At 43.8% G+C, this 21,590-nt stretch overlaps 1 protein-coding gene across 3 annotated transcripts in view; it reads left to right on the top strand.

The window, feature by feature from the left end:
• The first annotated feature begins 5,856 nt into the window (after positions 1-5,856).
• The window catches only part of KATNAL1 (katanin catalytic subunit A1 like 1), a 42,606-nt gene continuing 26,872 nt past the window's right edge, over positions 5,857-21,590 (top strand). Inside the window, exons 1-4 of one of the 3 annotated variants that reach the window (XM_051779046.1) lie at positions 11,839-12,080; positions 12,470-12,720; positions 13,964-14,047; positions 15,000-15,175. In XM_051779046.1, coding sequence (XP_051635006.1) covers positions 15,014-15,175 — 162 coding nt within the window. In that variant the 5' untranslated portion in view covers positions 11,839-12,080; positions 12,470-12,720; positions 13,964-14,047; positions 15,000-15,013. Of the gene's footprint in view, positions 5,958-11,838; positions 12,081-12,469; positions 12,721-13,963; positions 14,048-14,999; positions 15,176-21,590 lie in introns of those variants that run through there. The other 2 variants (XM_051779044.1, XM_051779047.1) reach the window with 2 other exon arrangements.

Consider the following 21,590-nt stretch of genomic DNA (forward strand, 5'->3'; position numbering starts at 1 on the left):
AGTTTAAAACATGTTTAACTGAAGCTGTGATACCAGTGTCTGGTTTTTTTATGAGATACTGTTCTTTGTGCCACTGATCCTCTACTGACACAATCATGTTTCTCATTTATTAGATAAATGAATAACGCTAACAAAATGCACATTGTTCAACTACAGTCCAAATTTTGAAGTTAAAAAAAGATTCCCAATTTTACTCTGAAATACAAACCAGATTAAGTTGTTCACATGGAAACCACTGCTTGTTCCCTGTAGTAATCACATTAGGGGACCAGAAAGGGAAAAGAGATTCTCCACAATGATCACCAGCATATATTTAACTTTCTTCCTCTCCTCAAACATTTTTAAGTTTTCAATTAGGAACTTTGATCTGTAATTACATCTTGCCATATACTACATTGCTCCTACCTATTCAGAATTTTTACATATTCAGTGATAGGGATTTAATAAGTTATTGATAAATGGCAGAGGCTGTGAAGTTGTTCTTTCAATGCAGATGCATGGCTTACCTCTTGTCCTGTAAAATCCCAATACTTAATCACACACCAGAACACATCTTTCTCCAATTTAACCCCCTCATTGCATTGATCACAGCACTATTCAAAGGGCTATTTCAGATAGTCCTAGAAGGACTGCCAATACATTATGGAATGCTCTTTAAATGTGTCTTTTTTCTGTCCTGGATGAATATGTTTGCAGGAGTGGATTGTTAATACAAATTTATTTTCTAGTATCTCACACTGCAGAACTGGAACTAACATGCCTAAGAAATCAAAAATCCTGGGGAAGCCATTAATATGTATTAGACTGTGCTTTGTTTATTCTAGTGGTTTGGACATCTAAACAGTGTGTGCAAAAAGCTGTCCAACAGCTCCCTTATTTGAAACTGCCACTGTTAAGTAAAAAAAACACCTACAGGAGAATAATATATACCAGCATGACTTAAAATTAATGGCCATGCCTGAGTTAACAGGCTCATCTGATGTAACTGGTTCAAACTATCAAAGCCCAGAATCCTATGGTTTTGTGTCCATTTCCACTTAGCTCTCATCCCTTCAATAAAGCTGCCTACGGATCATACATGTTATTGCAACTGTGCACAGAAGTAGGTATTGCAGGTAGCCCTAAAAGGGGAGCTGTCAGTCATTTCACACAAGCAGACTGGACAGCTTGCCTTGTGCTCAGCAGAGCTACCAGCTGTGCCCATTTTTTTCTACTGTGCTACTTACTACAAAACTAGAAGGAACTCAGTTAGACCACCATCCTTTTGCAAATGCAGTAGAATCTGGCCAGTGAAGTTCAAAATGATTGCAATGGGACAGACAGTGTGCAACTCCAGAAGTGTCACATCTTTAGAAAAACAGCTTAAAATTCACACTGTACCCTGAAAGAGTTATACTGCCAAACAAAAGCACATCACGAGAGATTTTCTCTCAGTTGTCAACCCTAGCAGATTAAGGGAACTTTGCCACTTGATACTGTCTAGTGCTCTGCCACATGACTGAGATGCTGTGAATAAACTTTCCTTCTGTGTCCAGGTTTTCACTTAACAGTTGCTGACACACAGCTCCCTGGACCTGACTCTACTTTCTCTGACGTTTCTGTCCAAGTCTTCCTCTCTATTTGTTTGGACTACTGTAAACTACTTTCTTATTTCTTCTCCAAAGTGTAATACTCCAACATATGCAAAATGCTTCTGCATGTTGAGTATACACAGAAAAGAAACATGATATCCTAGTTCCTGTTAATTCTTCTAATTTCTGTCTGCAGACTCAAAACAGAACAGGTGAGGGTTTTTTCAATGTACTGTGGGCTTGCTCCAACCCATTTCAAAGATCCATCTTCTCTTCTGCCTGTGTTTTCCATTAATGTGACACTAGCTTGTTCTTCGTCATTTTAATCAACCAACTCAAAGCTGCCGTGACAGCTTTCCCTTGCTATGGCCTAACAATAAACAAACATATTGGGTAGGACTCCTCTCACCTACCTTTAGGCATCTACAGTGCAAACACTTATATTTATGCTGATCAGCTAAGTCGGCTATAAGCTCTGAAGAAAAACTAAACACATTCAGGGCACAGTCCATGTTGGTTAAAACAGGAATTGTATCCTCAAAGTATCACTCTCTCCCTCTCTCACTTAAGAAGAAAGCTAACTCAGAGGCAGAGACCTAGAAGACAGATGTCTACATTGACCAGATAAATAAAAACACCCTTGCCCGTTCCTACTCTCGCTTTCCAACTTAACTGAAATCCCATTTGAGAATCAACTGCTTCCCCTTAAACTGTTCTCTATTAACAATTCACGTCATTTTGAGATGTGCCTTATGGGAAAGATGTTGACTAAATGTTTCTGTGTTGCTACTCCATCACAATTTCTCAAGGTTCAGACTTTGAGGCTCTTTCCTAGGAGAGAAATTGGTGGATATGTCACAGGTAATACCATAACATAAAAATATCTATGCAGAAGAACAATTACTTTGTGTGTATGAAAATTAACAGTCTACTGATGCCTCTACTGACTTGTGCATAACTTCCCTTGGAAAGTTAATACCCGTGAATATGTAACATGCATCTTCTTTTCCCTATTGCTTCCCTATTGTTTTTCACTTTCCATTATTACAGTATTTCTCCACACAACCTGTAAGACCTTTGGTAAAGAGTTAGGTTTGCATGTGAGCATTAAAGATTATTATGAAGGCACAATAATTCCTGTAGTCTGGTTAAATATAATTGCAAGGGGAGGGCAAGACAAAAGCAAAGGGCAGTTCATAATTCATAGAATTCTCACATGTTTTCAACCTTCTCCTGCAGAATTCTGTGTGTGGGAGGAGGTTACAAACGAAGCTCTCTGCTACTTTGTGCTAAAAGCCTGTGCCAGCCCTCAAGTTGCTGGAATTTATGTAATGATAACCAAATCAATTCAGAAACCAGTTTTGTTAATCTGACACAGACCCTAAGAGTGGATAGCTTTAAACTTCTCTGACAGTGTCTGCAATTACTCTAGCTGAAGAGACACTTCTGAACCAAACCTAATGTTCATGGCAAAAGAGTTACATTAATTTATATCAGCTCCTGATCGAACTGACTAGAATAAATCAGAGCGAGAGGGCACACAATCAGCTCTGCTGGCAGATTCACAGATTGCTGGAAAGGGGCATGATAAGTCCCTGGGGTTTGGCTGTGAGTAATGCTCTCCTACACCACCATGGCTGGATCCTGCCTAACCACAGTTGCTGACACCCACCAACCTCACATCTTATCCAGAACTGCTAGGTTTAAAGCCTCTATCAAAAAATAAAAAGCTGTAAGCCATGAGAATATACTCAGAGTAGAACAAGCTTCAGTGGCTTAAGGTGTCACACTCCTCCCAGCAATTTCTTACCTTCTCTTTGCCTGAGATTACTGCCTCACAGCAGAGTCAGTGCAATGAAACGCATGCACTAGTCCCAGCTGCTTCAATACAAGGTCCAGCAAATTCGCTTAAACTGCTCCCAAACATGACTTTAATACCATATTTTTAATAAAATGGATTAGGAACATTAGTGTTTTCCAATCCAGGGACTATTGTGGAGGCAGGAACCTTCAGTAAGGAGGTGGAATAGATGGTCAAGGTAGCAGTTTTTTGCATCACTCCAGCCAGATTTGATGGAGTCTAACCACGGCAGCAGGAAAGGCTATGAAATTTTCATGCTCACAGCTGTCATTTGTCTGCCTTATTAACAGGTTTATGAACTTCTAATTGTCTGGTTGGACTAGATGACCTCCTGAGGTCCCCTCCAACTTGAATTATCCTAATGTGTATGGCTAGGAACCTGGAGATACAGTTCTCTTCCTCCCGACCCAGTTACTTAGCATATCTTGGCAAACTGTGTAGACCCATGCATACCAAAATTTCCCTCTGAGGGATCCAACTGGTATTGCTCTGGAGTTGAGTAACTGCTTTTCAAAGGGAGGTCAGCAGTAGTATGGGTATCCTCTGCCATGAGGAAGCAGCCCTGCTCGACTCAAGCATTACTAAAAAAAGGGATGGGGGAAAAAAATCTCCAACCAAACAAATAGAGATTATGACCAAATAACCAACCTTCTCTGTGTCAGCTGGGGGATACAATCCTCACACAAAGTGGTTAATGTGTTGCTTTATGTGATAAGAGGTACATAGCCTAGTGGGAAGGGATATTATGGCAGTGTTGGGAACAGGCTGCTTATCATCTGCTCTCCCTAAGAAACACAGAACTCTGCAAGGTCTGCACAGTATCTATGCTTTTGGGTATGTGAAAAACCAGCAGGAATTGATGTCATGGGCAGGCAAGTTTGAAAAAATCTGGAAAAGGGGGAAGCCAGAGTTGCAGCTGTTATGAATTCATCACGATTTTGGCCCCAGTTCTAAAATAGTCACAAAGACATAAGAATCTCCACATGATTTTGAGGGAAGCAAGATCTGTAAATACACGAGTGACACATTCATACATGCGGTATTGTTTAAGAGGCATACTGAACTTTTAGTTTCAAACCCTGCTCTTTCACTTCTGTCAGTTAACATTTCTGAGAACCTTATTGTGAGATACGACCTCATGCTGCTACCTTAAAGTAACTACAACAGACATTTTCTGGAGAAATCACGTACTACTATAGGGAGTGTTCACAAGGTCATCATCACTGGGACACTCTCAGAGCTGTCACACAGCAGTTCCAGCAGCAAGGACTTGCTGCAGTGGTGCAGCTGCACATAGAAACACAGCTCGGATCCGCTGGGATCTCAGTTGGCTGTTCCTGCCTCCACATCTACTCTGCCTTCCTCTGCAGTAGTTCTGCAGGCTCAGCTAATGAACGAACTTCATCCAGATGAATTTGGGTAATTTTTTGGATCCCAGGCTTGCCTTGCCAGATGGCAACATCAGTGTTGTCGTAGTGTAAATAATAAACAGGAGGGTATGGTCATGATCAGAGAGGAATGCAGGACTGCCCTTTTTGGTGGCAATACAGACAGGTCCAGGAATAGGGCAAATAGGGCAAATCCCCAAATCTGTTCCTCTACTGTACTATAAAAGCAATTAAACCACTATAGCAAAGATAGTGTTCAGTGCCCTTCTGTGTGTCCATGCAAGACAAACGCACCTTCTGCCTTTCCCGGCGGCTCCCTCAGCCGAGGTGGAGGTAGCCGAAGTCTGCATTCAGAGTGGGAATGAGCTCTGAATGTGAAGTCAGAGCTCTGCTCAGCGATGCTAACCACTAGGACACGAGGCAACGGGCAGAAACTGATGCACAGGATATTTCACCTGAACATGAGGAAGAACTTCTTTACTGTGCAGGGGACCGCGCAGTGGAACAGAGAGGCTGTGGAGTCTCCCTCACTGGAGATATTCAAGAACCGCCTGGACACAATCCTGTGCCATGTGCTCTAGGATGACCCTGCTTGAGTAGGGAGGCTGGACCAGATGCCCCGCTGTGGTCACTTCCAACCTGCCCCATCCTGTGATCCTGTGTGTTCGACCACTCCGACTCGAGCACGGGCGCAGCGCGGCGCAGCGCAGGGCCGGCGCTCAGCAGCCAGCCTGGGCGCTTAGCTCTGGCACTCGCTCCTCCGCTCCCCGGACGGGCACTGCGCCGCTCGCGCAGCAATCGGGACGCTCTCCGCCCGCCTCTGCCCGGGATGCTCGGCACGGAGCCCTCTCGAGGGCTGCCAAACGCGGGCTGGGCGGCGGCGCCCGCAGCCACCTCCGCCGGCCGGATGCGGCGGGCGCGCTCCGGAGGCCGGAGCGGCGGTGGCGGTGCCGTCCCCTCCCTCCCCGCGCCCGCCGCCGCCATGGCAACCGCCCGTCGCCGCGCGCGCGCACCCCCTTCTCTTCCCCGCCCGCCCCCCGCGCCTCGGCCCCCCCGCCCCGGGCTGACAGAGCAGCAGCGCTGCGCCCCCTCCCCGCGCCGCTCCCGCCCGCGGACACGCACCCCCGGCTCTCCCAGGTAACGGCAGGGCCCGGTGGCGGGGCAGCCCCTCACGGCGGCGCTGCCTGCAGCGGGCGGCAGCTCGAACCCCGCCGCGCTGAGGGAGGCGGCGGGGAGGGGGGGGAACCAGCGGTAGAGGCTGGCGGAGGGGTGGGGTGGGGTGGGGGTCCCCCTCCTGCTCCCGCGGAGCGTGCCGGGAAGTGTAGTCCGCGCCCCCCCGCCGGGCGCTGGGGGCTGGCGGGAGAGGCCGCGGGGGAGAACTACAGCCCCCAGCGGCCTCGGCGGAGGGGGGCAGATGGGTGCTGTGGAGGAGACCCCTGTGGGGAGGGGGAGGCTCGCTCTGAACGAGGGCGCTGAGGCTGCTCATCCGTCCGGAACAGCGAGGGCAAAGCCCCTGTGCCGCCGCCGGGAGGGAGGGGCTGGAGGGAGGGGCGGCGCGGCAAGGCCGGCTGCGGGGGTGGGCGCGGGGCGTTGCGGGGCTCTCGGGAAGGAGGCGGGGTGTTGCGCAGGGGCTCTGCGGCTGCGGAGGGGAGGCGCGAGGCGGGGTGCGGGGGTGCGCTAGAAACCCGGGTGGGGGAGTGCGGTTTGGGGGTGCGGCGGGGGCAGGATGGGTTGGGGGCGTGTGAATGCCAGTGGAGGACTCCGTTGGAGGTTGAGGACAGAAAGAGTCCATGGGAACGAGGAAAGAGGCACATGGGAACGTAGGTGGATAGATGGATGGGAGAGATGTGCCGGAGGAGGAGTGACAGAGCAGATGGGAGGGCAGGGATGTGCAGAAGGCAGAGCAGACTGGAGGCCGGGTGATGGGTGCAGAGGAGGCAATGGTCAGAGTGAGGCCTGCAAAGTTTCTCCAAGTAGTTGAGTTTGTAGTTTCCAGTTTCATGTGTCCTACAACCACGCTTAGGCTCTGTTGGTTTTGTTGCAGTAGTTGGTCTAGCCACTTTTTTAAAAATAATTTTGCTACATTTCTATTCCCCCTCCCCATTACTGTCATGATGTCAGTATTGCCATTTTTCCCTATTTTCTCTCCATTTTCTCTGATGACAGTTCTAGTGTTATTCTTTATCTTGTATTCTCCAACATGAGGGGGAATAAAATTTCAGTTTTTCTCATATATATGATATTCTCTCAATATCATACTTAAAATATACATGTTTATGTTTGGTATGTTAGAGGGTGTTATTTTTCCTTTCTGAAAATCTGTATCTTAAAAGCATCAGTGCATTAGTACTCCCTTGTATGTGAATATTGAAATATTGAATGTCTACTCCTACTACAGTTTCACATGTCACAAAGCTAGGTTTCTTTCCAAGGGATGTTCGATTTTAATTGCAATTGCAGATTGTTGAGTGGTTTGGGTTTTTTTGCCCTTTCCCCCACCCCTATGTCAGCTACATCCTAGGCAGGCTTAGGCTTCTTGCAGCTCCTGGTACTTGCCAGCCTGCAGAAGTGAACATTGCAGCTGCAACATGCTTCCAGGGTGCTTTGCTCTTGGAGACTTGGGCTTTTGAGCAGGTAATGGAGAGAAATGGATCCTGCCCTGAGCTGATCTCAATCTCAAGAAAGAGAACTAAATGGAAGACAAGGAAGCATCACCAGGCCTTTATCTGATTTTCTGTGTAAATAAGTGTGAAAAAAAAAAAAGTTCATTCTTCTGTGGATGAGCTGAGAAATCTGAAGACTAAAAGCAGCTCTGTAGCACTAAGAACAATATGCTTATTGCTCTATATTTAAAATAATATATACTACTCTTTAGAACAATTCTAAAAAGCAAGATTGTAATTAATAAATACGCATTCTTAGTCCTAAGGACCCAATTCTTTGGAATTCAAAGAGGAGTTCAAAAGGTGGAAAAGTATTCAGGCCAAAATTCTGACCTCGTGAATCAGGGTTATAAACACATGTGTGAGTCAATTAAACTTGCAGTTATTCGTGGCAGGTTTATCTGGGTTGTGGATTGGCTGCACTGGGAATGTAGCAGCAGCAGAACTGAGTCTTTGTGGAGCTGACTATGGTTTGTCAGGGCTCCTGAGCTGCAGCATGGGGGGAACATGGGTGTGCTGTGTCCAGGGCCAGGGTGCAGGAACAGTTTAACTCTACTGGCACAGAGCCCAACCTAATAAACACTTTGAACCCAAGCTGGCTCTGCACAGACCCGTCTTAGGAGTCTTTGGTGGCATGTTTGCTCTACCAGAAGTGCTTACACACGATATGCAGAGAAGCAAGTGGCTCCACAAAGGGCCAGAGGGATTACTGACTTGCGCAGAGTTCCCCTTTGTTGAGCTCCAACCAGGCCCTGCGGAATCCGTCAGGTATCTAGGCCCTGCATTCTGTCAGAGGAAGGATCTGTCACCTCAGGGCTGGTCCCATGTGAACACGGGCTTGGGTTTGATGTGGCACTAATGCCAGAATGCCTGGAGGCTGTGTTGGAGAGCAGAGAGATGTGTGGAGCCAGCCTGGGTCCAGCAGGGCTAAGACGGAGCATAAGCTACAAAGCCTCTCACTGCCTGAACTGTGTATGTATGGAGTACGCTCCCCAGAGTGCCCCACAGCATTTGTGTTAGCTGTTTCCCTTTATGTTATCCAGCCTGGCCAATGAACACCTCATTACCCCAAGTAATGGTGATGTGACCATATGGATGTGCCTGAAACTGGTACATGAGGTACCTGGAGAGGGATATGGTTTGCAGTCAGTTTAAGGAATAGCACGGCCATCTCTGATTCTTTCTAGTTCTTCAGAAAATTGTAGTACAAAGGCTCTGCAAATGGCCATTGCATTCTCCAGGATACTTTCTGTTTGGTTTACCAAACTAATTAAATCTCAAATTTAAATCTCTAAATTAATCTCTAATTAAAACAATGACCAACTGTTTAGTGGTTTCTTATAAGTTTACTTTTAACTTGTGGTGAATTTCTTTACTTCATTTGAAGATGGGTTTTTTTTTCACTTGCATTTAAAGTAACTCTCTGTTTTGAGTTAGCTCTCAGAAGATTTCACACAAAAATAGTTTGAGGCCTGCATGCATACTTCTTCCCACTTCCATACACATTTCCCCATTAACTCCACGTCTGCTATTGCAAAACAGTTTCAGTGCTAAGAAGCCAAAAAACAGCAGAAAGCAGTTAGCTGACTTGAGAGATCCCTCGGTGCTAGGTTTCCTGGGCTGTAGTATGTGTGTGTATGTTTTATCTGGCATGTGTGCTGCTTTGAAGAAGCCCAGGGCATGAACACTCCAATGGCAACCCCCAGGGCCACCGCTGCAGTTGTAGCTGTTCGTGTCACTGCTGATGCACACAGTAAAAGGAAGAAAATAGCACTGGCACAGCACACTTCTCATGTCATTTAAATGTAGTTTAAATCCAATTCTGCTGGAACTGAGCCACATTCTTACTTATAGGTATATTTTTAACAGGAGTTCTGATCCTGTGAGGTCATTACCATTAGCTTCCACACCAGTCCCTGGGACCACAGCTGCATGTGTAAACAAAGCCATGTCAACAGGGAGAGATGGATTTGGCTGTGGAACTTGGCAAGCCTTTTGTTTGTTTGTATTTTATCTGACAGTGATCAGTTAAAATGTTGGTTTTGTCGTGCAAACGTAATGTCTGATAACTGTCAGCAGCATCAGTGATTGCATCTGAACAGGGACAATTAATTATTAGAAATGAAGACCAGTTGTTCTGCACCCAACTCCAAAATAAAAGGAATAATGTTTATAATAAAGCAGGAAAGTCTTATTTAAATTTTTTTTGAACAATTGCATTTTTAGTAACTTATTCTTAAAAATCAAATGAAATACATCAAGCACATGAAAAAAATACAGTCTGTATTTCAGTCAGAAATAGACTTCTGTTGGCTTCTAGTAGGAACTGCGCATCATGCAGGGAAAAATACTTTTTTCTTCCTCTGACAACGGTCCAGTTAGTATTGCTGTTTATGCTTTTCCAGGTAAGGCATTGTCATATAGTTACATGTCTCTGTTTTAACAATTTATAACTTTGAAGAGGAAACTGAAAAGAGGATCATTGTACTATTTGAAGCAAAGACATAATTGAGGGAGAGGAAGCTCAAACTGGTCAAAGCTGGCTTACAAAACCAATATGACCTTAACCTGAGAAGTGCAGGTTTCAGTTAATTGCAAGGAAAAGCTTCCAAGCAGTAAGAGGAATTTGTGGAAAGAACAGCTTCAGTTCATTGCTTAGACTCTGGTAATGTAAATGGATGCACACAAAAAGTGGATAAATCTGAAAATCAACACCTCTTAACACTGGAATTTGCTTCCTTGCTTTACTCTGTGTGGCAATTGACCTGTTCTGGGGTTGTGCAGTGGCAGAGGATCATCCTGAGTCTGTCTTGTAGAAGTGGAAAATGTATAGGCATACCTCAGCATTGTATTCCAGCAGATGGTGCCTAACAGAGTGACTCTGTCTTGTAACATTAGTCGTGTCTCTTACATTGCATTTCGGGATGCCCGACATCGTGCTGCACAGCTGATTTACGGGAAATGAGAAACAGAATTAGTCACCAGTCTTCATCCGTGTATGTTCAGGCCATTCCAGATGTTCAGCTGTCCAGTCAGCAGTACTGTGGAACTGCTGTGACCTGAGAGCACATGTCCAACAATCTCAGGGAGTTGTGGAATGTTCTTGCTTTGCCTGGGTAAAATTTTGATCAGAGAAAGACACATGTCCAGAAAAATCCAGGTATAGTATAGCCCTATCAGTGAGGAATTAACATCTGATTTGGAGAAAAGTCTGATTAGCAGACATTAAATAAAGCTTGATGAGACTATTGAAACAATGAGAGTAAAGCAAAAAAGAGTAACACCTCATTATATGAGTCATCTATCCTGTTCAAGAGTTGAATGCCTGTGGAGAAAATGGGATGCAGTTGTGTTACTGATTGTGTCAAAACACATGCATAAAAAAGACATGTAAAGATAGCAGAGATGCCTTCTGTTTTGGCACTTGCAGAGCAATGTTTGGGATCAAACAATAGGATGAACCCTGCTACAGACCCCCTCTATTGGAGAGGGCATTTGCTGCCTTTGGTACCTCTGTGGTGAGGTAGAGCTGAGGAACATGGGCTGAAGTGGGTCAGTCGTCCTGTATTCATTCTCACTGGTGTTGCAGACAAGTTTGCTAAGCAAGCTGTCCCCCTTTGCCTATCCTTCACACAGTCACTGTATCTGCCTCTGGAAATACTCGTGTGTGTATAATGCTTTACTGTTAAAATAGAGACTGTCTCTTGGATCTTACTCAATTGTGCATTGCTTTAGTTCTGGGAGAAAAATTCTTTTCTGACCCCAGATAGGGATCAGCTCAGCTTATGCTCCAAAGAATAGAGATTAATATCCCCTGTGACCTTTTAGCCTGGCTGCTGCAAGGTTTTAACGAGTGGGCTTAAGACCCCATGTGTGGCAGCTATGCCAACATGAATGTCTGTAATGTCTCTTCTTGTCAATGATCCGTGAACTAAGGAATCTCCAAGGATATCTTGACGTGCAGTGGAGCTGTTACGGTCTAGTGCAGGAAAGAAGCACGCAATGATAGAATGAAAAGCTGGTGTCACAAGTAATGTGTAAGCTGTTGTAAATGTACTTGACAACAGTTGTCCCTGGCTGCATATTTACTTAAAAAATGTGGCTATGATATGGTAGGAAAACCAAATATTGAAACAAAACCTCAAGTAACAAACAATGAAATGCACTATTTAGGATTTCTGTATTTCTGGTTCCTTGGATGTTTCTGGTGTTGTATGAACTCTATAATATAATGTAGAACAGATAATAAAAAATGAGTACATGACATGAAAAAGCCCCCACCTACCTCTAGCTACTTCTTCCTCCCCACCCCTGACGCGTAGGATGTCCAGAAAACAACTCATAAGGGAATTCCTTCCTAAAACTAATTTTTTCCTTAATTTTGGACATATTTGTTTTGATTTGCTTCGGTTATTCTGAAGTCATGTTACCATCACTGGTGTGGATAAGAGGTTTGTATTTTGTTTAAACCATTCTTAGCTATTACTTTAAAATAGCCATACTTTTTTTCAGTAGAATCTCAGAGAACTGCCCAGGATCCCAGAGAAGCACTGATTTAGGACTGAGGTCTACAGCTGCTGTTTCAAACATGGCTCAGGTATATGGGTGATGTTATATTCACCTTCTCAAGCTAAATGGCCTGCTTTTGTGTCTAGGGTAGGTGATAAGTAAAAACTGAAGTGCCTGAATCTAAGAGAAAGATCCTGAGGCTTTTGCCAGCCTAGCTCTGGAGATATTGACCACTCAGTAGGTACATAGGTGTAAGTCCACCAGACTCCCTGTGTACTCCCAAGTTTCAGTGCCTGTTGATGTTTCTAAGCTCACCAGTGTGACACTGGGCATCAAGCTCTTGCTTAAGCTTCAGTGTCAGCAGCATGAAGATAGAAGCCCCCAAACTCTTGGTAGCTGGAGGAAATGGGATAGTTTCATTTGGTTTGCTCCTGCAGTTTTAAGACCATGTAAATTTTTCTGCCTCCTGCTTCCCAGCTCCCTTGTGAAACCACTCTCCTGAAGTGGGCATGTGTTTGCGTGGCTCCTATGCCTTGCCTCCTGCCCTTGGATTGGCCCAGCTTCCATCAGATACAGAGACAAGGAGGTTGTGTTCTCTGCTGAGCAGGGGACTCTTCTGGAATCAAGGCGACTTCGATGCGAGTGTCACCCTTCTTAAGGCAAAAGGAAGTTAAACACGCCCATAGGGTGGAAACTAGCTGTACCAAAGAGACACAAGAGGTTGTAAAGTAAGTATGTTCTGTTTAGTGGAATGCTAGGAATTGAATGCAGCCTTTCCTTAGAAATTATTTATTCTCTCTTTTTCACTACATGTGGGGAAAACCTCCAGAGATTTTAGGGCTGTTTTCCTTATGGTGACAGGCTGGTTGTGTAGGACTTGGATGTGTTTGAAGACAGGTCAGTGGATTCTGCCCCAGGTGATGTTTTGTTCATTTATAAGTTGACTCATCAAATCTGAATGGGTTATAATCTATATTCAGTTCCTATCTTTTTATCCATTTCCATTGCAATGCGAGTGACATCAGTTTTTTTCCTATTAGTTATCATCTTCTGTATTTAAAATTAAATGGTCTTAATTGCCTCAGAGCTAGAGCTCTCTAATGATGTATCCTGCCTATATCAGGATATATCAGCACTGACAAAAGAAACTTAGAGTTGTTGCCCTTTCCACCTTAGGCTTTCTCCTGCCCACAAGTTTTTAACAGACAATGGGAATGATGTGCAAGCTGAAATGTGCAGCACCGCACAAGGACAAATAAGCCCCAGTATGTCCTGCTGTGCTGCGTGGAGTGTCAACTGTGGGGTAGCAGCGTGTTTTTGCCATCAAAATCTTCAGCCATGTGGAACCTGTGTGAGCTGTGGGTTTAAGTGAGGGTGACAGGCTTCCGTGGCTTACTTGCAGGGAGCAGGAGTGACGAGGTGGTGGAGCAGACCTGATGTGCAGCTGCAGGCAGCAGTGAGGATCATCAGTTTGGCACTGCTGGGAGGTGGGGCGTGTGTTTGCTAGAGGCAGCATTCAGGGAGGGCAGAATGAAAGTCATGGGGATATCTGTTTAAATTGTCATAGGTTTGAATTCTGCTAGGCACAAGGGAATACAAAGGCATAAGACACATCCTCCTTAGTCCATCTTGATCTCATCTTGTTAGTTTATAAACTCTACTAACAATTTTATAACCCACCAGGATGTAAAAGATTGTTTCTCCCTGTTCTGGCTTCTGTCTGCTACCACCTGTTCCTTCTGTGTGTACCCCCCGCACCACAGGCTGTCTTCAGCTGTGCAGCCTGAACTGTGTGCTAGGCCAGACCCTATCTGATTGTATCCTACATTCCCTGTTTCTTCACCTCCTTGGTCTTGCCAAACCTTTGATGCAGCTGATGGACAACCCTCCTGAGCTGGCCTCCTCCCTCTTGATTAATGCAACTCTGCATTGCATAGCTATGAATTGCAATTTTTTATTTTTGATTTCCAGAGGTTTATATCTGGGTCAATGTCAGGGACCCCACCTGTCCTGAGTCAGAGACCAAGGGAAAAGAACTGATGCTCTTTTTGTGTGGTAAGGACCTAGAATTTTGGTCACATGAGATTCAGATAAAAGGGCGGGCAGTGCTTTGATCTTCAGCCTTAAATACAAACCTAGCTGTACAACACAGCTTACTTCTGAATGTGTGGGTTGTTGCTTTTTTGTGCATTATACTACTTTCTTGAATGGTTACTGGGAGAAGCTGGGATGTAGGTTTGCCTTAAAGTCATGCTGCAATTTACTACTTGTATAAAAAAGTTAGTAGAATCTGTAAATCTTAAACTGTTTTGAGGACTAGGGAAGGCGTAGTTTGGGAATCACTGTTCTAAGGAATTGTAGATTTGGATTGCTAACTGTGCCATAAATCCCAAAGTGACGTGTTAAATTTAATGAAAAAATTCAAGTCGGGATGTGGATGTTAGAGTACTTTGAAGGAATATTTGAACAGAGTGAGGCTCTCAGCTTTGTCTGTAGTAGAGCAGTCATTCAACCATATCATAATCTTATTAGGATGAGGGCTCTTGAAAGTGCTAAGCACAGACTTCCCTGATGCTGGTTGGCATATTTAGGCACATATGTTATACACCAGTATAAAAGCAATTTAATGCCTCGTGTGATTTGTGATTCGTGGGTTGATGGCTACCAGTATATTGTAGTGATCTGCAGATTGAAGTTTGGTTTGTTGGGTTCAGTGTGGGCAGGGCATTTAATTTTTTTGAACTAATTTAACAGAATTGGGGCCAAAGGCATTAAAGAAGTTGTGTTTTTTATCACCATAAAAGAGCTATGATTCATGATTTAAATCCATAGACTAGTAAAGAGAAACTCCAGAGTTAAATGGTTGTAGAAGAGTGGGACTGGATGTGAATGGGGGGCAGAAAGACACAATTCAGCTATGAGAATAAAAGCAAAACTAAATTGTCACGGTCTGAATTATTCTACAGCACATAAAATTCATTTTTCTGACGATTATGTTATCTTTTAGATTTCTGAGTGAAGATGAACCTGGCGGAGATTTGTGATAATGCCAAAAAAGGAAGAGAATATGCACTCCTTGGGAATTATGACTCTTCTATGGTATATTACCAGGGTGTCATCCAGCAAATCCAAAGACATTGCCAGTCAATCAGAGATCCAGCAATTAAGGGCAAATGGCAACAGGTAGGGTGAAATAAGGTTGCCTTTATTCTATTACTTGATATTTGAAAAGCCCACTATACTTCCCAAACCTTTTAAGATGTAGAGGACTTATATTTCAGTGAAGTTTGCAACATTTTTTTTTCATATATTTTGTCTATATGTATGGGAAAATAATTTTTGTAGCATGTTCAAAAGGAACTCTGTTGTTCTAATTGAATAAATTTTTTTGTTGTTTTAACTTAGGACATCTGTCTGATTCCCAGTCTGTTTGTGTGTGCATACTGTCTGTGACTGCCTACTTTGGAAAAACTGAGGACTTCCTTTTACCATTTTATCTTTTGGCCATCTAATGTCCACTAAACTAAGATGTGAGTGGGTTGGTTAGCATCGCTAGAATGGTTGTCTGAATAGCAGTTTACTATAAGGCTACAGTGCACAAATTTGGATAAGGTTTCTAAAACTTCAACTAATACTCTTAGCCTGAGTCTTGCACACATCCATCTCCCCGCTAAACAGAGTACCATTGAAGCCAAGGAAGTAATCCATAGGTGAAATGTAAGAACCCCAAGCACCCCCATTTAACACTTTTGGTGTTTTATGTATGTCTTACATTTTTGGTCTCATTTTTCATGGTAGAAAATGTGTTCCATAAAAAAAAAAAAGGAGGAAAACCATATAAAGTGTTTTCCAGAATAAAGAATTCATGTGGCATAAATACTATGTTTTGAAAGAATGACATAGCTCCCATAAGGGATAAAATTTTTCAGTGGTAGCTGAAGACATGGTTTCAAGAAGAGTTTTTCTAAATATATGTTTAAGTGATATCACTTAAAAACAAGCAAATTTTCCTTTTTATTGCAGCAGGTGATTTGGTCATGGGTTTGTGCTTGAAACATCTGACACTAATGTAGAGTATTTTGTGTACTGTTAGCAACAACACTGTTAGCAATCACATTGTAATAACAGTACTGTTCATTGGTGTTTATCATAGAACTGTAGAAGTCTGTTTATTAGCAGCTTGTCTGCAAAGCATGTGCATGCACAAGCATCAGCAGTAGTACCTACCTTTCCTGGTGATGTAGTAAGCTGAATGTTGTACAGGAGATACTCACGTTCAAGTACTTGTATTCAAGCTCTTCCCCACCCCTGTACATGCTGATACAAGGTGTTCATGCCCAGTGCATGTCCTTAGTTCCTACCAAACTTGTAGCTGACGTGAAGGTAAACCGTGAGGCTTTCCTCATTCTGCAGCTCCATCACTGCCTTGTCTTCACATCTAGTATTTACTGTTTCCTCTGATCAAATTCGTTCTTCCACTAAACATTTAACAGCTCTTACCTTGTGAAGGTCACTTCAAATCTTCTGCTATTGTGTGTTGTTTGAACTGCTTCAGAGAAGCCTATGCACCATGGAATTCGTGCTGCACTTTGGAGACAAGCCTCACATACAAAAGAACCATTAACACAGTTTCCGGGATTATTCCCTGGGGAAGGCAACCGGCTCTCTAGCAGAGGATCTGAAGTTGGCACCTTCTCAGAAATTATCCCTTTTAGGTAAAAGAAGAATGGCCCCTGACCATGTCCCATAAATGCTTTAGAGAAGTGTCTCCAGAAAGATCAGCAGCAGGTAGGGTAGCATCTGTTACACTGTGCGCTCATGTGAATTCTGAAACTTCCCAACACAGAGGTGGCAGATGAGCTTTGTCAGAATATTGCTTTGCCATTATTGATGCCAGTCTTGGCTCAAGGACAAACACCAAAAAGCAAGAAGTGTGATTGAAAAAAAAAGAAGGGCTTCATCCCTTGGCTGTTTGCCTTCTCATTCATTTATAGGAACAAAATGATACAGCCCTGAGAGCAAACGATGCAGCCCTGGAACCACTTCTCCATACCTGCACCTGAATGGTTTGGTGACACCTATAGAGGCAGACCTACTTTCTTACACACTCTTCATAAATAATTGTTGTGCTTTCTCACTCCTTGAGACAGATTAAGAGGGAGTCTGATGATGTGGATGTTAGTGCTACTTTCCAGCTCCAACAGCACCTACATCCAAATGGTCAGTCACATTCAGTATCTGTCTTGACAGACAACCTGTTCTGAAAAAAATTTAACCCAAAAGTTGGATCACAAGAAGCATTCATTCACAATATTAAAATATTATTTTTAGATCATTCTCCTTAAAGAGTTACGCCATACACATTATGTAAGTTTAGCAAAATTCAGGTCTAACCCACTTGTGCAGAAGCAAAAGATTCCCATACCTGTGTGCTGTGTGCAAGTGGCTGGAGAAGCAAAGCAACTCTTAGGTCATGGTTAAGGGGATTAACGCAGTTGATTTTTACCTGAAATTCTGTCTCCTCTAGCATATGAAGCCAGCTTATTCCTTAGGTTCTTCAGTTTCTCCATCACCTGAGGAATCCAAAGAGGATTATACAAATGGCATTGGTACCTTTTGAAGGTGGCATTTAGCAATCACTAGCAGACACTGTGTGGGTAGAGCTTTTACTGTTGGGAGTGGTCCACAGCATGAATGTCCATGTAGATAAGTGCTTGAAGGCAAAGATTCTTACTTACAGCAGTTATTCTGTGGGATGTACTCTCTGCACAGGCATTCACAATCTTGAACCTTCTGAAGGATTCCTGGGACACCAACTGACAGTGTGAAGCGTACCCTTCCTTTCTGTATGTTTGTATGCAGCACACTAACAGGGTGTTTGTCCTACTGCTACTTCTGAGGCAGAGAACTCAGTTTCAGATGTTTGCGTACATTTTCCCTCATAAAACAGAAATGTTCATATGAGGAACATCTCAAAGTACGAGCTGTGACTCTGCAACTTACCAGCTCACACCTCTTACATGCACCATTGTTCTTCCTATTTGGTCTCTTCTCTACAGTGGGTGCTCCATCCTGAGTAGGTATCTCATGCCTAGTGGATCTGTTTTGTTGCCTTGTGCACAGAGGATTTTTCCAGCAGTTTGTTGAGCAGTGCAGAAGCAGAGGTGAACCAGAAGTAGTTGGGATTTTGAGTCAGATACCTTAATGGATCTACCTCTCTTTGCTTAGGTGTCATCGTTTTCAAATTTCAACAGGTTGGTCTGGACAGAATGATATTCTGTACAAATATTTGGTGGGTTGTATTTCATGTTGCACAATCAGACAGCTTCAACTTTGCAACCGGGCACCTTGATTACAAGGATTCCTTTTGCTTGGTGCTGATAGTTAGGATGAAGAGAAATATGAACATGTTAACATCTGCTCCCCTGGGAACAACTGACTGACTCAGTTAGACTTGATGCAATACTGCCTCTGGGAATTCAAAATTAGTACTGACCATGGGAGAGGGATTTTGTTATTAGTCTGGCACAACCTGCAGAACTTCAATAGGGCAAAAGATGCATGCTTTGGAGGGTCCACCAAAGCAGATATGTGACAGCATAAGAATTCCCCTGATCCCTTGGAAAATTCACTGCTATTGATCATCTGTTGCCTAGCTTGTCTTGGGGATATCAAGGGTGACCTGCTCTTAAACCCTTACTTGTTTTGCATCCAGGGAGTTCCCAGCTTGTTCTTGGGTGGGCTGAGTGTAGCTCCACTCTTATCCTCACTCCTAGGCCTCCTGAGCTCATTTGAAAAAGAAAAAGTCACTTTGATGTGCTTTGAGGTTTGGCTGACAGGTTGGCATATTCATCCATGTAAATGCAGACTGGGACTGGAAAGATTTAAAACCAGAAGCAACTCATTCTTACCAACACCAAAAGGTAGGTTTACTCTCATGACCGCTACTGTGAACTTTACTTGTGTTGACATTCTCCCTGTTTATTCTGAGAGTTTCTTGGCTGTTGAAGTCTTTTTACTAGACAGCTGGCTTGTAGGAAAGAGCTGCTTCAGTGACAGTTCAGCAGCTGCAGAATGACAGCAGAGCATGCCCCCGGGAGATAGTACTGGCTTACAACAAGGCCAGCGGCTGTCGAGCAAAACCTGCTGTGTGTTATAACCATGTGCTCTGTGTTGCACAATAGCTGAGAGCACAGGAGCAGCAGCCAGAGCTGAGGCAGTTCAACGATTTTCTGAACACTCGGAGCAGCCAGCAAAGCACCCTTATTGACAGTGGTCACTGGTGCAGGTGATTAGGTGCACTGTACTCTTGCTTCAAGAATAAAGGATGATTTTTACTTTTTATTATTTTAAGCACATTTCAGTCAATCTATGCTTATGTTGTTTTTGCTTCATGACTGTTTTGTTAACATTTAGTAGGTTATTTCATGATTAATTAAGGAATATTCTGCAGGTAACTAATGAATATTTGTGATTATAGGAGCTATACCTTCACTCCATGGAATCAGACTGCATTACAGGGCATTCATTTTGGATATGGTTTAGGGAATTGTTATTTTCACTTTTTGAAAAACAGAGCTTGAACAACTAACACTAATTGCAGGTGGTAACTTCAGATTTGGAAAATATTTCTGTAGAAACTTGATTGGTTTTGTTTCAGCATAATAGAATTTAAAAAAAAATCCCACACATTATTTGTATTTACCAAGATACAGATACCCATGCTCATTGCTATGAGAAGTTGTGTAGAAGTACAAGCTCTAGCATAGCAAGTAAGAGCTGGTGATGTCAAAGTTATAACAGCTGCTAGATGGTGAAATACAGGGGTTCTCCCTGAAATGGGTTTTGGAACTACAACTAAGAAAGGATGAACTCAATGCTTGGTCATTGTTTTTATATCCATATATTAGCATGAGTTTTCTGCTTGGTTACTGTAAATCCTTGTGGCTGGAATGTCAAAACAAAGCTGTGGGGCCATCGTCTGAGCTGAAAGACTTTTTGTTGGGCTTTCCAACATCGTGCAGTGCCCACAATGCTGCTTCAGTGGAGGAGGTGATGTGGCTGGTAGGGGTGGCTGGTGTACCAGAGCATGACTGTGGAGAGCAGACAGTTTCATGTGGTAGCTGAACCCGGCTAACATCCTGCCATGCCCAGAGAGGCCAAGCTCTTCTCCACCTCATCTTCTCTCCAGTCAGCACCAGCTTCTCTCCCTCCTCTTCCTCCTGCCATTTTTTTTTCCCTGGAATTCACCTGATCACAGGATAGTGTGATAGTGTGCAAGTGCAGCTTGCTAACCCAGCAGAAGTGTCCTGTATTTTCTTTCACCCTCCTAGGCCAGCTTCTTGCTATTTTACCAAGCTGTCTTACCGTACTGAGATGCCAGAATTGGATCCAGGAGAGCAGCTTCTGTGGTTTTGCAGAGTGTGGCTGGGGAGAAGAAGTGAATTGAGTTCTTCCTATTTGGCGGTGGTGAGCTGCTAAGTTGGCCCACACTATGTCCTGAAACTGCTTAAACATAAATAACCTGAAAACTTTCTTCAGGCTCTATACAACCTGTGCTGGAGCCCTCTGAGGGTTCTGGCACCCAAGGGTGTGTGTGATGGAGGGCAAAGAGACTAGGTAAGTCCAGACAAATGATCTTCCTGATTGCAGCCTTCCTAGGTTTCTTCAGAGTAGCGCTGATCACTCAAAGACTCTGCTCAGTCTACTTCATAATACAGCACAGCCTTTCTTGGCTCATGTCTGGGTTGTTTCTCAACTGCAAGAAAGTCATTCTGCACCTATTTCATCTGACTCGGTTTCTTTAAGGAGTTTATCACTGGTTTTGCTTTGTGGTCCAGTTGTTTAAGCACATTGATGTTTCTTTATTGGTTGGTTTGCCAGGTACTGACTAAGCAAAAGAGTGGTTATTTTGGAGTTTGATCTGCTCAGGTCTGACTAAGAGATGGATAGCAGATGTTAGTTCATTTTTGTCTTCCAAGGCATCAAAGAGTCACTTTCCCTCAGTTTTCAGATACCATCCTCCTTGCTGGTCCAGCGAGCTGCATGACAGCACTCTGGCCATCAACGCTAAAAAGTTGTTTTCCACCAAATTTTCTGCATGTGTTGGAAGGCTGATAGAAGGAATCCTGTCAGTACTCCTAGAGTAGGAAGTGGCTGTCCCTTGTGGAGCAGTGCCCTGGAGGATTTATGCTGTATCATTCCTTTGTACCTCACAGCAGCTGTTTGGCTGGATTTATTTTTGGATGGGGGGGATTGCGTGTTAGACAGTTTGAAGGAAGGAACTGAGTTAGTAATCAATCACATTTGTAACTCAGCTGGAAGCTCTCACACTGGGGAATGTGTCTGCTGATTGTGTGATGAGAAAGCAAAGAGAGCAAAGCAGGGTAGGAGCAATCCTGCCTGAGCTGGATATCTCATGGCTTTGAAAAGATAGTTACCCCATCTGGAATGAGCAAGAAGGCTGCTTTGCCCTGAAAAGTGATCAAGTTCTTCCTGTACCTAAGGCTCCTTTTGTACAGATGCACGTAGAGCTTCTGATAAAGTAAATGCAGTGTTGCAAGAACTGTGCAGGGCCGTGGGGATTTACCCTTCTCTT

The sequence above is a fragment of the Manacus candei genome, unplaced genomic scaffold, assembly GCF_025592945.1.
Source record: "Manacus candei isolate 608988 ecotype Guabito, Panama unplaced genomic scaffold, ASM2559294v1 h1tg000014l, whole genome shotgun sequence".
Lineage (NCBI taxonomy): Eukaryota > Metazoa > Chordata > Aves > Passeriformes > Pipridae > Manacus > Manacus candei.